Source organism: Oncorhynchus mykiss, chromosome 5 (genome assembly GCF_013265735.2).
Source record: "Oncorhynchus mykiss isolate Arlee chromosome 5, USDA_OmykA_1.1, whole genome shotgun sequence".
NCBI classification, from domain to species: Eukaryota; Metazoa; Chordata; class Actinopteri; order Salmoniformes; family Salmonidae; genus Oncorhynchus; species Oncorhynchus mykiss.
The window spans coordinates 15,877,391-15,895,303 of record NC_048569.1 but is presented as its reverse complement, the minus strand read 5'-3'; the positions used below and the strand labels follow the sequence as shown (position 1 = coordinate 15,895,303).

The 17,913-nt window shown below is 44.0% G+C and overlaps 1 protein-coding gene across 1 annotated transcript in view; it reads left to right on the top strand.

Moving 5' to 3' along the window:
* The first annotated feature begins 125 nt into the window (after positions 1–125).
* LOC118964568 overlaps positions 126–17,913 on the top strand; it is a 22,401-nt gene continuing 4,613 nt past the window's right edge. The window contains exons 1-9 of the mRNA XM_036976901.1: positions 126–785; positions 991–1,074; positions 10,094–10,327; positions 10,426–10,585; positions 10,958–11,460; positions 11,671–11,784; positions 12,013–12,105; positions 13,282–13,353; positions 16,384–16,470. Coding sequence (XP_036832796.1) covers positions 219–785; positions 991–1,074; positions 10,094–10,327; positions 10,426–10,585; positions 10,958–11,460; positions 11,671–11,784; positions 12,013–12,105; positions 13,282–13,353; positions 16,384–16,470 — 1,914 coding nt within the window. The 5' untranslated portion in view covers positions 126–218. The remainder of the gene's footprint in view (positions 786–990; positions 1,075–10,093; positions 10,328–10,425; positions 10,586–10,957; positions 11,461–11,670; positions 11,785–12,012; positions 12,106–13,281; positions 13,354–16,383; positions 16,471–17,913) is intronic.

The window sequence follows — 17,913 nt, the reverse complement described above, 5'->3', positions numbered from 1 at the left end:
ATGTGCTGTGGTGACTGTGTAGGAACTGTAAGTGGATCTTGTTTTCCCTCTCTCTCATTTCTCTCTCTCTCCCCTCCTCCCTCTGTTTCTTTAACTACACCCTAGCATAACCAGGAAGTCCCTTCCCCTTCCACAAATTCTCTTCTGGGGAAACGAAACTGATCTGAGTTTCTCTGTCTGTCTGTCTGTCTGTGTGAGAGTGAACAACAACAGTCTAAATGGCTGACCAGTTCTGTTGTTCTGTCTGTCTGGATCTACTGAAGGAGCCGGTGGCTATTCCCTGTGGACATAGTTACTGTAGAAGTTGTATTGAGGGCTACTGTGATCAGGACGATCAGGGCATCTACAGTTGTCCTCAGTGCAGACAGACGTTCACTCCAAGGCCTACTCTGAGGAAAAATAACATGTTGGCTGAGGTGGTGGAGACACTGAAGAAGACAGGACTCCAGGCTGCTCCCCCTGCTCTGTGCTATGTTGGACCTGGAGATGTGGCGTGTGATTTCTGCACTGGGACCAGAAAGCAGAAAGCCCTCATGTCCTGTCTGGTGTGTCTGGTGTCTTACTGTGAGACTCACCTCCAGCCTCACTATGATGTTCCTGGACTAAAGAAACACAAGCTGGTCAAAGCCACCGCACAACTACAGGAGAAGATCTGCTCTCATCATGACAAAGTGCTGGAGGTTTACTGTCGTACCGATCAACAGTGCATCTGCTATCATTGGGTGATGGATAAACATAAAGGCCATGATACAGTGTCAGCTGCAACAGAGAGGACTGAGATACAGGTAAGACCAGAACAACTTGTTTGCTAAGTGATTGACAGGTTATGAAGGTGAGAAAATGGGTTGAGATGGCTGGCCTTTTTTAACAAACAACATAGATCATAGTTTTCCAAAGGGACTTTCTCAAGATTCATCTCTATCCTGTTAGTTACTGTGACTTATTGGACACATAAAACTTGGTAGCTCAATAAAGAGTGTTTCTCCACAGAGTCAGCTGGGGATGAGTCAGCAGAATGTCCAGGAGAGAGAGAAGGTGCTGAAGGAGATCCAACAGGCTGTGGAGTCTCTTAAGGTGACTATTATTATTGACCAGAAGAGATGCACCATTTCACTTCCCAGTTAAGTGAGAGAGAGAGCGAGAGAGAGAGAGAGTTTTGAGTTTAAAATCATCTTTATTGGGTCTGGGAACCCACAACACAATAAAAACTAATACAAAAACCATAGTTACACATTAATTAAAAACACAACACCAAATCCTCCTCCACAGTAACTAAACGCAACAGACTCTGATTACCCCATATACTCAAACAGATCAATATTGTTAACCAGTTTGTAATAGGCAAACTCAACCCTCAGTCTTGCTGCCAACATTCCCTCCAGCATTCCCACCACATCCACAGACCCCTGTCCCCCAATACTGTTCTTTCGGGTCTTCCATATTGCTAATTTAGCTGCCCCTAAATCAAAATTAAGCAAAATAACTATACCCCTTCGACTAAACCTGTACTTTATCCCAAATATAAACAGTTGGGAAGAGAAAACCTCTCCCAAAGCACCAAGAAGTGATCAGGTCAATCATCCCGACCATCCTGGGTCACTGTAAAAACAGATGTGCCAGAGTTTCAGACTCAGCACAGAATGGACACCCTTCCCCAACTGTCGGATCCAGATATACCAGATGCATATTGGTGGCTATGGCTCCATGTATTATCCTCCATTGTAGGTCAGCTGTCCTCTTTTCAATAGGCAGTTTGTATAAAGACCGCCAACAGCCTTTTGGGGATGCACCTGAGCCCAACACGGCAGGTAGCCTAGTGGTTAGAGCGTTGGACTTGTAACCGAAAGGTTGCAAGATCAAATCCCCGAGCTGACAGGGTAAAAATCTGTCACTCTGCCCCTGAACAAGGCAGTTAACTCACTGTTCCTAGGCCGTCATTGAAAATAAGAATTTATTGACTTGCCTAGTTAAATAAAAATAAAACACACCCGCCCACCTTGTCAATTTTACCCCATCCAGGGAAGAGGAATGGGACACTTTTACACAAATTTTATACATGGCCTTCTTTCCCACAACCTTGAAGTCCCCCAGCTCCGGGGTCCTGAAGGAAAGCAGCATCCCCATGTCCTCCTCGAAGTCCCCCGCCTCAGCATTAACAATCAGTGCAGGGAACACATAATCCAGACCCTCCGTCCTCCTCGAAGTCCCCTGCCGCAGAACTAACAATAGGTGCAGGGAACACATAATATAGACCCTCCGTCCTCCTCTAATGCCCCCACCGCAGCACTAACGATCAGTGCAGGGAACACATAATCCAGACCCTCCTTCCACCGATCAGAATTGGAAGTGTCACATACTGCAGATGAAGTACTGGCAAGGAATCACAGACCTCATCAACGACCTTCCTCAGTAAGCGAGATGATCGGATCCCTGCTCTTTCTCCCAGCTCCTCCAACGATCTGCTCCTGCTCCGCATCAGATGACCCAGCTTAGTACACCCCACAGCTAACAAGCATGAACGTAGGCTGGCTGAACCCAGAGCACGAGACTGGATGTCAGTGTTGTAAAAAAGATGCTCTTCAAAAAGCCACATCCCTGGAGGTGTGCCGGCCTTACGGGACTTGACAAGAACTCTCCAAGCCTGCATAACAGACTCATAAGATGGAGTCAGACCAGACAAATCAACCCCTCCAGCTTAAAGAGAAAAAGGTGCTTATCTAAGCCCAAACAGCCCGCTCTCCTCATCAATGTATAGGCTGTTGTCGACCCAGCTAGAACCGTCACTGTACAACAGTCTCTGGGCTGCTTGAACTGGGAAAGACATGATCCTGGAAGGCTGTAAAATCATTAATCTGTGCCACAGGGTAGAGGCAGCAAGATTATTAGCTACCAGGACCCTTTCCCTATAAGACAGCTGGGGTAGAACCCATTTCCACATCGACGATCTGGCACACACCTTCTCCACTACACCCTCCCAGTTCTTTTCTGAAATACATCAGAGCCTAGAAAAAAAACAAAGTCTTCATCCCATCTCTGCCCCACTGAAGCTCCCCTGGTAACCGTGGAGCGGACCCAGTCTGAAGCTCCCCTGGTACCCGTGGAGCAGACCCAGTCTGAAGCCCCCCTGGTAACCGTGGAGCGGACCCCGTCTGAAGCCCCCCTGGTAACCGTGGAGCAGACCCAGTCTGAAGCCCCCCTGGTAACCGTGGAGCGGACCCAGTCTGAAGCCCCCCTGGTAACCGTGGAGCAGACCCAGTCTGAAGCCCCCCTGGTAACCGTGGAGCAGACCCAGTCTGAAGCCTCCCTGGTAACCGTGGAGCGGATCCAGTCTGAAGCCCCCCTGGTACCCGTGGAGCAGACCCAGTCTGAAGCCCCCCTGGTAACCGTGGAGCGGACCCAGTCTGAAGCCCCCCTGGTAACCGTGGAGCGGACCCAGTCTGAAGCCCCCCTTGTAACCATGGAGCGGACCCCGTCTGAAGCTGACCTGCCCACAGCGATTCACTCTTTTCCCAATTAACTCTAGCTGAGGAGGCCCCCTCATACACCTTTAAAGCGTTTGAGAGAACCTTAACATCCTCACCCCCTATAATAAAAACTGTCAAATCATCTGCATACGCAGACAGCGCTATCGTGGGACCCTTCATTACTCCTGGCCCAGAGAAACCAGTAAGCCTCGCTCTTAAAAAACAAAGCATTGGTTAACTGCCCTGAAAATGGGCATCCCTGCCTGTTGCCCCTTTGGACGGGGATGGGGGAACTCAAACCACCCCCCACCTTCACCATACACAAGGCCCCAGCATACAGTAAACTCATCCAAGACAAAAAACATCCTCAAACCCAAAGGTTTTCATTGTCTTGAAAAAGTACTGGTGGTCCACACGGTCAAAAGCCTTCTCCTGATCCAAAAAAAGTAAACCCACATTCACATCAGACAGTTTACAAATGTCTAAACCATCTCTTATTAGAAACAAGTTATCAACAACAGAGAGGTCAGGTACACAGTAAGACTGGTCCTTGTGGACCAACAGCCCCAGATACTCTTTCAACCTGTTTGAGAGACATTTAGATAACATTTTATATTCTGTGCACAGCAATGCAACAGGTCGCCAATTTTTTATATTAACCAAATCCCCCTTTTCTGGCAACAATGAAAGCACAGCACGTTGACAGGATACAGGAAGAGAACCCTCATGAAAAGATTCACACACCACTTCAAAAAAATCCTCCCCAATAGACCCCCAAAAGTGCTTATAGAACTCAGATGGTAAACCATCGATGCCAAAGGCTCGGCCTGTTGAGAGCTGCATAACTGCTGTGGACAGCTCCTGCAGAATAAAGTCAGAGTCCAAAGCAACTCACTGCTCTGGTCCCAATTGAGGAAGACCGTGTAACAACTGTTTAGTACACAAAGAATCACAATCCTGCGCCTTATAGAGGGCAGAGTAAAAATTTCACTGTCATCCGTGGTCATCTTCCCATCAGGGAGACGAAGGCAGACCATCTGTTTACGTTGTATTGTCGACTGTCCTAGGTTTTCAAAAAAGCGCTAGGAGCATCCATATCCTTGAGGGTAGAAAAACGAGACCTAATCAAGGCACCCTTCACTCTTTCATGTAAAAACGACCTCAGTTCATGTCTCTTGTCCTGTAAGTTCATAACTAGTCCAGGGTCATTCTGAGTGAGCAACTTCAACTCAATAGATTTGATGTCCTGTTCAAGGGCCCTGATAGTCTCTTTAACTACAATACGAGACAGGGCAGTATACTGTTGACAAAACAATCAATCGTATGTGGGCCTTCCCAACCTACCACCATTGTCTCAAGGACTCAAAATTCCCTTTTATAAGCCTCCATTTTTCCCAAAACAACAAAAACCTTTCACAAAACATGACATCATGTAACAACTTAGCAATAGAATACCAATAAGGTGAGGACCTTTGTGGACAAGTGAATACAGTGCCTTGCGAAAGTATTCGGCCCCCTTGAACTTTGCGACCTTTTGCCACATTTCAGGCTTCAAACATAAAGATATAAAACTGTATTTTTTGTGAAGAATCAACAACAAGTGGGACACAATCATGAAGTGGAACAACATTTATTGGATATTTCAAACTTTTTTAACAAATCAAAAACTGAAAAATTGGGCGTGCAAAATTATTCAGCCCCTTTACTTTCAGTGCAGCAAACTCTATCCAGAAGTTCAGTGAGGATCTCTGAATGATCCAATGATGACCTAAATGACTAATGATGATAAATACAATCCAAATGTCTGTAATCAAGTCTCCGTATAAATGCACCTGCACTGTGATAGTCTCAGAGGTCCGTTAAAAGCGCAGAGAGCATCATGAAGAACAAGGAACACACCAGGCAGGTCCGAGATACTGTTGTGAAGAAGTTTAAAGCCGGATTTTGATACAAAAAGATTTCCCAAGCTTTTAACATCCCAAGGAGCACTGTGCAAGCGATAATATTGAAATGGAAGGAGTATCAGACCACTGCAAATCTACCAAGACCTGGCCGTCCCTCTAAACTTTCAGCTCATACAAGGAGAAGACTGATCAGAGATGCAGCCAAGAGGCCCATGATCACTCTGGATGAACTGCAGAGATCTACAGCTGAGGTGGGAGACTCTGTCCATAGGACAACAATCAGTTGTATATTGCACAAATCTGGCCTTTATGGAAGAGTGGCAAGAAGAAAGCCATTTCTTAAAGATATCCATAAAAAGTGTCGTTTAAAGTTTGCCACAAGCCACCTGGGAGACACACCAAACATGTGGAAGAAGGTGCTCTGGTCAGATGAAACCAAAATTGAACTTTTTGGCAACAATGCAAAATGTTATGTTTGGCGTAAAAGCAACACAGCTCATCACCCTGAACACACCATCCCCACTGTCAAACATGGTGGTGGCAGCATCGTGGTTTGGGCCTGCTTTTCTTCAGCAGGGACAGGGAAGATGGTTAAAATTGATGGGAAGATGGATGGAGCCAAATACAGGACCATTCTGGAAGAAAACCTGATGGAGTCTGCAAAAGACCTGAGACTGGGACGGAGATTTGTCTTCCAACAAGACAATGATCCAAAACATAAAGCAAAATCTACAATGGAATGGTTCAAAAATAAACATATCCAGGTGTTAGAATGGCCAAGTCAAAGTCCAGACCTGAATCCAATCGAGAATCTGTGGAAAGAACTGAAAACTGCTGTTCACAAATGCTCTCCATCCAACCTCACTGAGCTCGAGCTGTTTTGCAAGGAGGAATGGGAAAAAATGTCAGTCTCTCGATGTGCAAAACTGATAGAGACATACCCCAAGCGACTTACAGCTGTAATCGCAGCAAAAGGTGGCGCTACAAAGTATTAACTTAAGGGGGCTGAATAATTTTGCACGCTCAATTTTTCAGTTTTTGATTTGTTAAAAAAGTTTGAAATATCCAATAAATGTCATTCCACTTCATGATTGTGTCCCACTTGTTGTTGATTCTTCACAAAAAAATACAGTTTTATATCTTTATGTTTGAAGCCTGAAATGTGGCAAAAGGTTGCAAAGTTCAAGGGGGCCGAATACTTTCGCAAGGCACTGTATCAACAGTAACAATACGGTGATCAGAGAAACCCACAGGAGTAATATCACACCTTCCAACCCTACTACAGTAGTGATCAGATACATACAACCTGTCTAACCTTCCAACCCTACTACAGTAGTGCTCAGATACATACAACCTGTCTAACCTTCCAACCCTACTACAGTAGTGCTCAGATACATAAAACCTGTCTAACCTTCCAACCCTACTACAGTAGTGATCAGATACATACAACCTGTCTAACCTTCCAGCCCTACTACAGTAGTGTTGAGATACATACAACCTGTCTAACATTCCAACCCTACTACAGTAGTGATCAGATACGTACAACCTGTCTAACCTTCCAACCCTACTACAGTAGTGATTAGATACAAACAACCTGTCTAACCTTCCAACCCTACTACAGTAGTGCTCAGATACATACAACCTGTCTAACCTTCCAACCCTACTACAGTAGTGATCAGATACATACAACCTGTCTAACCTTCCAACCCTACTACAGTAGTGATCAGATACAAACAACATGTCTAACCTTCCAACCCTACTACAGTAGTGATCAGATACATACAACCTGTCTAACCTTGCTGCACTGACACGATTAACTTTTAACCATGTGTACTGCTTAACTGTTGCATTCCTTACTCTCCACACATCAGAAAGCTCAAACTCAGTTAATAAACCAGACAGACAAGTTGCTGACAGCAGATGAGGTTCTTCAGCAGTGCGGTCAACAGTAAACTCCACTGTAAAATTCCAGTCCCCCCCTAAAACCATACACCCCTCTCGGTCACACTGTCTTAAGGTTTCCTTTATTTGATCAAATACAGCAATACGCTCTGTACCCTCATTAGGAGCATAAAAACATTTTTTAATTAAAAAATAAAACACAACATCCGCCTTGACCAATTAAACCCGACCGACCGTTGACAATCTCTGTTGTAGATACCACAGTCACCCCTAAGCCTGAGGAAAACAAGATTGCCACCCCAGCACTGAAATTAGTACCATGACTGAGTGTATCCCACCACATACCCCAGTGAACCTCATTAGCCTCATCACTATGTATCTCCTGTAGAAAAACTACATGAAGCCTTTTCTGTTTTATTACTTCTAATACCCAAACCCTCTTATTCCTGTCCCTTCCCCCATTAATATTGACAGAACCTACCCTTAGTACCTCCATATAGAAAAGAGAAAGGAAAAGCAGAAGAAACCACAGAGAAACCAAAGAGAAAAAAGAGGCATGATCATCATCATTGTTTTAATTTTCTCTTAACCTTACCATGTTTCCCACTACCTTTTGCTGCCGTAACAGCAGTAACAAATATCCTCAAGCGAAAACACTTCTTCTCACTCAGCTGGTCTAACCCCACCTTCTTCTGTAACATCACAGCTGACCTCACAAATCTAGCAACATCAAAAAAATCTGCCAATTTGACAGATTTCCCAAAAGTCTGATCCAGGAACCCATTTACCTCCTCTAAATTGTAAATTGAGTCGATACCAGCTGCTATCTTATCAATAGAGATATCCATATCCTTCTCCTGATCCTCCTCAGCTGAGGCCACAGACCCCTGACTCCCCTCTACCACATCCCTCTCAACACCCCCCACTTGCACCCCATCACTCGTACCAGGCATCTCCTCCAGGTGGGGAGACTAGCCACACCCGAACCCCCTCCTGTACCACATTACTCATAGTGGACATCTCCTCCACTATCTGGGAGACTAGCCCCACATGAACCCCCTCCTGTACCCCATCACTCATAGTGGGCATCTCCTCCACTACCTGGGAGATTAGCTCCACATGAACCCCCTCCTGTACCCCGTCACTCATAGTGGGTATCTCCTCCACTACCTGGGAGATTAGCTCCACATGAACCCCCTCCTGTACCCCAGCACTCGTACTGGACAACTCCTCACCAGTCTGAGGAAATAGCTCTTCAGATCTGTCCTTACCTTCTACAACAATATTTTTCTGCTGCATAACATTCCCTTCTGGTGCAAGTTGCAACTCCGTGCCCTCAACACGGACAACTTGTTCCTCAGCAACATGCTGCTCTACCGCTGTCGGCCCACTTCTCCCTACATCAGTGGGCCCAGGCATTACGAGGACCACCTGCGCCCCTCCCTCCGCCTTCTCCCTTTTCGGGCAAGCATGTCGCTTATGGCCACCATCACCACACTCAGAACACCGTTGACTACCCGTATTAACATGAGCCATATACAATCTGTTGTCATACTTGACTTTAAACAATAACTACAAAGTCTGCTCCGGTGAGTCCAAAAACATAAACACCTGTCGCCGAAACGACATAACCTGTTTCAAAGCCGGGTGTTTGCAACCCAACGGGACAATCTTAATTGAACTTGCAAACTTCCCAAACCGCAATAACTCGCGCTCCAACAGCTCATTGGGAATAAACGGCGGTACATTTGAAATCGTTACCCTTGTTGACAGAGAAAAAAGAGGCGTAACTTGAATAAACATTCCTTTAAGAAGTACACCATGCTCAACCATACGATCAACAAGACGCTCTTCTTTAAGAAGTACACCATGCTCAACCATATGATCAACAAGACACTCTTCTTTAAGAAGTACACCATGCTCAACCATACGATCAACAAGACACTCTTCTTTAAGAAGTACACCATGCTCAACCATATGATCAACAAGACACTCTTCTTTAAGAAGTACACCATGCTCAACCATACGATCAACAAGACACTCTTCATTAAGAAGTACACCATGCTCAACCATACGATCAACAAGACACTCTTCTTTAAGAAGTACACCATGCTCAACCATACGATCAACAAGACACTCTTCTTTAAGAAGTACACCATGCTCAACCATACGATCAACCAGACACTCTTCTTTAAGAAAAACCACCACATCTTTATTAATCCATGACGCATAAGCAACATTCTCTCCTACAGCGACCAGAAACTCCTCCACAGTGACAGTAGCTTCAGTAACACACCTAAAGCCATGCCGAAGTGACAGGCACGGCGTCCCCATGTGGGTCGCCATCCCCGCCAAAGCCAGGGTAATTTCAACACGAAAAACAATATACTTAATTCTACCACAACAACTAAATAACAATTATGATAACCTTAATCATGCAGGGGAAGAACGAAAAAAGACACCACCAAGAAAATAAAAACCAGGATATCTAACTCTACACAGCACTCACTCATACAATTCCCTCTCTCTCTCTCTCTCTCTCTCTCTCTCTCTCTCTCTCTCTCTCTCTCTCTCTCTCTCTCTCTCTCTCTCTCTCTCTCCCTCTCTCTCTCTCTCTCTCCCCCCCTCTCTCTCTCTCTCTCTCTCTCTCTCTCTCTCTCTCTCCCTCTCTCTCTCTCTCTCTCTCTCTCTCTCTCCCTCTCTCTCTCTCTCTCTCCATCTCTCTCCCTCTCTCTCTCTCCCTCTCTCTCTCTCTCTCTCTCTCTCTCTCTCTCTCTCTCTCTCTCTCTCTCCCTCTCTCTCTCCCTCTCACTCTCCTAACAGCGTTCTGCAAATGCAGCAGTGGATGACAGTGAGAGGATCTTTACTGAACTGATCCGCTCCATGGAGGAAAGGCGCTCTGAGGTGAAGGAGCTGATCAGAGCTCAGGAGAAGGCTGAAGTGAGTCGTGCTGAAGGTCTACTTGAGCCACTGAAACAGGAGATAGTTGAGTTGAGGAGGAGAGATGCTGAGCTGGAGAAACTCTCACACACAGAGGATCACATCCATTTCCTTCAGGTGACTATACCGCCTTGTTAGGCCTATACATGATATGAATATGAAGTTACAGTAATGTAAATCTCTCTCTCTATCTCTCTCTCTCTCTCTCTGTCCAGAGTTATCAATCTCTCTCCAGTCCCAGTGTATCTTCAGACTTGCCCAGCATCATTGTCTGTCCTCTTCAGTACTTTGGAGATGTGAATAAGTCCGTGTCTGAGCTGAGAGTGAAAGTAGAAGACCTCCTTAAAGGAGAATGGACCAAGATCTCCACTACAGGTGGGTTGGAAATACTAAATCTGCGAGTTATACAGGTGTCCGAAATCTGATCTTTTGCCCAATTATTTGTCTTTTGACCAATCAGATCATATCAGATCGTTTGCCAATAATTGTGCAAAAGATTGGAATTGTGCTGTCTGTGTTAATGAAGACCTTTACTTAAATAGAAAATCTATTACCTTTCTTAACTATTGAATTAACTATTTATTTCATGTTACCGCTGCTCACAAACCACATTTCCCTCTGGGGACAATTCAAGTTTGATCGACTGATTATAATAACATCAACTTATTCTTATTGAAGGTCCTACAGCTATCAAATACAGCATCAAATTGTCATCCTGTGTCCTCCTGTCTCTCTGTCTCTCTCTAGGGATAGCATGTCATAACAACCACAGCTCCCAGACGAAAGCTGCTCTGCAGCAAGACGACCCCATGGAGGACAAGGACAGGGGTCAGGAGGTCAAACGCCGCGAGATCCCTGTTGGAAACTTGGTCGACGTTGACAACACTCCGGTCGCCAAATCACTGCACGGAGACAGTGAGAGAGAAAGGGATGGAGAAAGGAAGAAAGAGGAAGAAAGACAGAAACATAAGGAAATGGAAAGTGAGAAAAAGAGGGATGGCGGGAGGGAAGTTGAAATGGATGGAGCAAGGGTAGGAGAGAGGGATGGAACAACTGAAAGAGAGATGGAGGGGGTGAGGGAAGAAGCGATGGATATAGGGTGGGAAAGCAAGAGGGATGGAACAAGAGGAGTGAGGGGTGAGGAGGAGAAGAGGTCGTGCTGCTATCTCTCTCAGCTGAAGAAAGTCCCTGAGTGTCACAAGGAGCTGGAGCCACTGTCCTTCAGCAGAACTCACAACGTCCTCATAGATGTAAGACTCTCTGGCATCGCTCTGTCTGGTCTGAATAACTGTGGTGTCTTTCTTTGTTTGTGATTATGGAGAGAATGAGGAGGAGGAGGTAGAGTGAAATATATTTTTTAAAGCGTCTGAGAGTGAACAGGATCTTTACACCAGAAAATGTGTATTGAAATCATTGCTGTCTCTAACAGATCATTCATGTCTGTTTACCTCCCTATTCAGGTGAATGAGTTCCACCATAAAAGGACATTGAAACCTCATTTTGGACGTCATGTGTGGCACAGTGACTTTGTTAAGATGCCCTGCTCACCAGAAAGCCTCATGAAGACTGGATGGGTGTGTTCATTGATTCATTCATTTACTGTTTAATTTATACATTATTTGTCGATTGTTTGTTTGATTGGTTAATTGATTGATTGGTTTGGTTTGGTGGCTGAATTATTGATTTGTTAGTTGGTTGAGTTGAGTGGTAAGGTTGTTGATTGGTTAGTTGTTTGATTGGTCAGTTGCTTGAATGGTTAGTTGGTTGATTGGTTAGTTGGTTGATTGATTGACTTTTCCCAGGTAACCAGCTCTGAGCGAAGTCGGTGGGAGGTGGTCTCTAAACAGCTGGAGAGTCTGGCCAAGAAGACCACTGCATCAGTGGGTGACGTAGAGGTACGACACACACACACACACGCCTCCATTATCCTAACAATTCCTAACAGGCCTCCATTATCATAACATTTCCTAACACGCCTCCATTATCCTAACATTTCCTAACACGCCTCCATTATCATAACATTTCCTAACATGCCTCCATTATCCTAACATTTCCTAACACGCCTCCATTATCCTAACATTTCCTAACACGCCTCCAATATCATAACATTTCCTAACACACCTCCATTATCATAACATTTCCTAAAATGAATCCATCATCCTAACATGCCTCCATCATCCTAACATTTCCTAACACACCTCCATTATCATAACATTTCCTAACATGAATCCATCATCCTAACATGCCTCCATCATCCTAACATTTCCTAACACACCTCCATTATCATAACATTTCCTAAAATGAATCCATCATCCTAACATTTCCTAACACGCCTCCATTATCCTAACATTTCCTAACATTAATCCATCATCCTAACATTTCCTAACATGCCTCCATCATCCTAACATTTCCTAACACGCCTTCATTATCCTAACATTTCCTAACACGCCTCCATCATCCTAATATTTCCTAACATGAATCCATCATCCTAACATTTCCTGACATGCCTCCATTATCCTAACATTTCCTAACATGCCTCCATTATCCTAACATTTCCTAACACGCCTCCATTATCCTAACATTTCCTAACATGAATCCATCATCCTAACATTTCCTAACACGCCTCCATCATCCTAACATTTCCTAACATGAATCCATCATCCTAACATTTCCTAACATGAATCCATCATCCTAACATTTCCTAACATGCCTCCATTATCCTAACATTTCCTAACATGCCTCCATTATCCTAACATTTCCTAACACGCCTCCATTATCCTAACATTTCCTAACATGAATCCATCATCCTAACATTTCCTAACACGCCTTCATTATCCTAACATTTCCTAACACGCCTCCATCATCCTAACATTTCCTAACATGAATCCATCATCCTAACATTTCCTAACATGCCTCCATTATCCTAACATTTCCTAACATGCCTCCATTATCCTAACATTTCCTAACATGCCCCCTCAGGTTAACCTGGGTTTGGGTTAACAGTTAAGGTAGGGGTTAGCATGTTTGACCAGTACTGTTTAACAATGATCTACATGTTTCTCTCCACTTAGAAAGCCATAAAGAAATACAACCCAAAATATGAAGATCAATGGTCCTTTGATGCCCTGCATACCTTTGTTAAGGTCAGTTACCACTTCACTGTGAATGAACTCTAGTGGTGTTAAAACAGCCCTTAGGAAGGTGTTATTCCTAATAATTCCCGGGTTCGAGGGCCTTATTGCTTTTGTAAAACGGTTACCAACAAAGACGAATGACATGTTTTCATTGAAAAAGTTATTTTAATAAGTAAATGTGTTTTATTTCATTTTTCCACCAGACATTATAGTGCGGGCAAAATCCAGTTAGTTCTGAGATTCTGAAGTTGCTTACCAAACAAGCTGGTCGTCCAATCCAAATGTTCTAAGCAAAAAGGTTGCCATGAAGGCTAGCTACTTCTCCTTTGCTAGCTAACCAACTAAGGCCTAGATTCAATCAGATGTTTTGGTGGTGTCGGAGGTGGAACTGGGTTGAAGCCATCAAATTGGTGAGCAACTGCTCTTGTGGTCATTGTCACACCCATCTTACTCGCATTCAGAACGAGAAAGTGTAGTCTGTATGGTAACAATTACGCTCAAACTGAAAAATCATTCAACAAAATGTTTTGGATTTCTATTATCCTAATTGAAGTGTAGATTACATCTCACATATTCCAGTGTTCTAAGTTGTAAACAAGGCTGCTTGGGATTGCAACCTGATCTCAGTGTATTTCGTATTATTCTGTAGGTAAATCCAAGACACTCCATTTAGTATGATATGTTACGTTTCATATGGTATGTATTCATTTGTGGATGTCCTTCACCCATTTTGTATCAAATCAAATTTTAATTGTCACATACATCAGTTGTAAACTGTAAAATGCTTACTTTACAAGCCCTTAACATACAATGCAGTTTCAAGAAAAAATAAGGTTAAGAAAATATTGACTAAATAAACTAAAGTAAAAAAATAAAAGTGCAACAATAAAAGAACAATAACGAGGCTATATACAGGGAGTACCGGTCCCGAGTAAATGTGCCAATTACAGGTTAGTCGAGGTAATTGAGGTAATATGTACCTGTAGGAAGGGGTAAAGTGACTATGCAAACAGCGATTAGCAGCAGTGTAAAAAGGGTGGCGATTTGTGCAAATAGTCCGGGTAGACATTGGATTAGCTGTTAAGCAGTCTTATGGCTTGGGGGTGGAAGCTGCTAAGAAGCCTTTTGGTCCGAGACTTGGCGCCCAGTACCGCTTGCCATGCGGTAGCAGAGAGAACAGTCTATGACTTGGGTGGCTGGAGTCTTTGGCAATTTGTAGGGCCTTCCTCTGACACCGCCCGGTATGGAGGTCCTGGATAGCAGGAAGCTTTACCCAGGTGATGTACTGGGCCGTACGCACTATCCTCTGTAGCGCCTTGCAGTCGGAGGACGAGTAGTTGCCATACCAGGTGGTGATGCTCTCAATGGTGCAGCTCTAGAACTTTTTGAGGATATGAGGGCCCATGACAAATCTTTTCAGTCTCCTGAGGGGGAATAAGTGTTGTTGTACCCTCTTCACGACTGTCTTGGTGTGCATGGACCATGATAGTTTGTTGGTGGTGTGGACACCAAGGAACTTGAAGCTCTCAACCTGCTCCACTACAGCCCCGTCGATGAGAATGGGGGCATGCTCGGCCCTCATTTTCCTGTATTCCACGATCATCTCTTTTGTCTTGATCACGTTGTGGGAGAGGTTGTTGTCTTGGCACCACATGGCCAGGTCTCTGACCTACTCCTTATAGGCTGTCTCATCATTGTCGTGATCAGACCTACCACCGTTGTGTCTTCGTCAAACTTAATGATGGTGTTGGAGTTGTGCTTGGCCACGCAGTCATGGGTGAACAGGGAGTACAGGAGGGGACTGAGCATGCACCCCTGAGGGGCCCCAGTGTTGAGGATCAGAGGGGCAGATGTGTTATTGCCTACTCTTGCCACCTGGGGGCGGCTCGTCAGGAAGTCCAGGATCAAGTTGCAGAGGGAGTTGTTTCGTCCCAGGGTCCTTAGCTTAGTGATGAGCTTTGAGGGTACTATGGTGTTGAACACTGAGCTGTAGTCAATGAATACTACAATATCATATATACTGTATGTTACAAATTACAATTCTTATTAAATTTGACAAATTTTCAAAACGTACAATATGTTATGAATTTTCAAGACATATGATATGTTACGAATTCTAGCTAGGTGGCTAGGTGTTGTTAGCTAGCTCGCTAACATTAGCTAGGCTAGGGGTTAGGGTTAAGTTTAGGTGCAGGGTTAGCTAAAGTTGTCCGTGATGAGATTTGAACTCGCAACCTTTGGGTTGCTAGATGTTCTCATTATACGCACACCCATGCACCCTGACCAACCACCCTACTTTCGTTTTTGTAACATAACTTATCATACTAAATGGTTGACTCTGATTTACATACAGAACAATACGAAATGCTCTTCACTTAATGTGACTCCATGCAGCCATTGTCAATGTCCTTTTTAGGTATAATGCAAGGAACAACTTGTGCATTAGACAGCTCTAACGCAGTTCCACCTCCGACACTGTCAAAATAACCATTATGCGGATGTCGGCTAAAGTGGATCTGATTGACTAGAGTGCTAAAGCTAACACACAATCACATCAAGCAGCTGAAATTACAGCCAATTATGTCAATTTTCATTTTTGTTTTACATTTGTTTCTATTGCCATTTATTTTGATATATCCATTATAATGATGCTGATAAATGAATTGGCCTGGATCAGAGAAGCTGAGAAGTCTCGTCATGTTCATTCTCTCTATGGCACAGTGGAGATCTCTAAAAGATGCTACTTTGTTGCACAAGTTGGAGAGGCAGGCAGCAAGGTTAAGACAAACCACAGCTGTTGAAAACTAAATGCTAGCTAGTAGCATGGGAAAATAATGTCTTGATACTTTTTTCCATGGGAGATGAAGTTTATAAATTGCCTGGCTGGGCTGTGGGACAGTGGATGTACATTGATATTTCAAAAGGAACAGGTATTACCCGGGGATTGGGGTGAATAACTCCCTGCAATCAACAAATCAGCATCCAGGACCAAAACAACCCCTTTACAATGATATATTCTCCTTTCCCTCTCTCCTCTAGAAATCACCCAAAGAAGAGAAATACTACACGTCTGTTTTTCCTAAGATAGCAGAGCTGGCCTCCAGCCTGCCTCGCTATATCAAGAAGGTAACAACATAGGAACTGAATGATGTACTATGGTACAGAGTTAGAATTCTATGTAGGGTACAGAGTTAGTGTACTATGTAGGGTACAGAGTTAGTGTACTATGTAGGGTACAGAGGTAGTGTACTATGTAGGGTACAGAGTTAGTGTACTATGTAGGGTACAGAGTTAGTGTACTATGTAGGGTACAGAGGTAGTGTACTATGTAGGGCACAGAGATAGTGTACTATGTAGGGTACAGAGAGTGTACTATGTAGGGTACAGAGATAGTGTACTATGCAGGGTACAGAGGTAGTGTACTATGTAGGGTACAGAGAGTGTACTATGTAGGGTACAGAGATAGTGTACTATGTAGGGTACAGAGGTAGTGTACTATGCAGGGTACAGAGTTAGTGTACTATGTAGGGTACAGAGAGTGTACGATGTATGGTGCAGAGAGTGTACTATGTAGGGTACAGAGTTAGTGTACTATGTAGGGTACAGAGGTAGTGTACTATGTAGGGTACAGAGTTAGTGTACTATGTAGGGTACAGAGTTAGTGTACTATGTAGGGTACAGAGGTAGTGTACTATGTAGGGCACAGAGATAGTGTACTATGTAGGGTACAGAGAGTGTACTATGTAGGGTACAGAGATAGTGTACTATGCAGGGTACAGAGGTAGTGTACTATGTAGGGTACAGAGAGTGTACTATGTAGGGTACAGAGATAGTGTACTATGTAGGGTACAGAGGTAGTGTACTATGCAGGGTACAGAGTTAGTGTACTATGTAGGGTACAGAGAGGGTGCGATGTATGGTGCTGAGAGTGTACTATGTATGGTACAGAGATAGTGTACTTGGTAGGGTACAGAGAGTGTACTATGTAGGGTACAGAGGTAGTGTACTATGTAGGGTACAGAGAGTGTACTATGTAGTGTACTATGTAGGGTACAGAGATAGTGTACTATGTAGGGTACAGAGATAGTGTACTATGTAGTGTACAAAGTTAGTGTACTATGTAGGGTACAGAGGTAGTGTGCTATGTAAGGTACAGAGTTAGTATACTATGTAGGGTACAGAGATAGTGTACTATGTAGGGTACAGAGGTTGTGTACTATGTAGGGTACAGAGATATTGTACTATGTTACAGAGGTAGTATACTATGTAGGGTACATAGGTAGTGTAATATGTAGTGTACAGAGGTAGTGTACTATGTAGGGTACAGAGGTACCATACTATGTAGGGTACAGAGATAGTGTACTATGTAGGGTAGAGAGGTAGTGTACTATGGTACAGAGGTAGTGTACTATGTAGGGTACAGAGTTAGTGTACTATGTAGGGTACAGAGGTAGTATACTATGTAGGGTACAGAAGTAGTGTACTATGTAGGGTACAGAGTTAGTGTACGATGTAGGGTACAGAGGTAGTGTACTTTGTAGGGTACATAGTTAGTGTACTCTGTAGGGT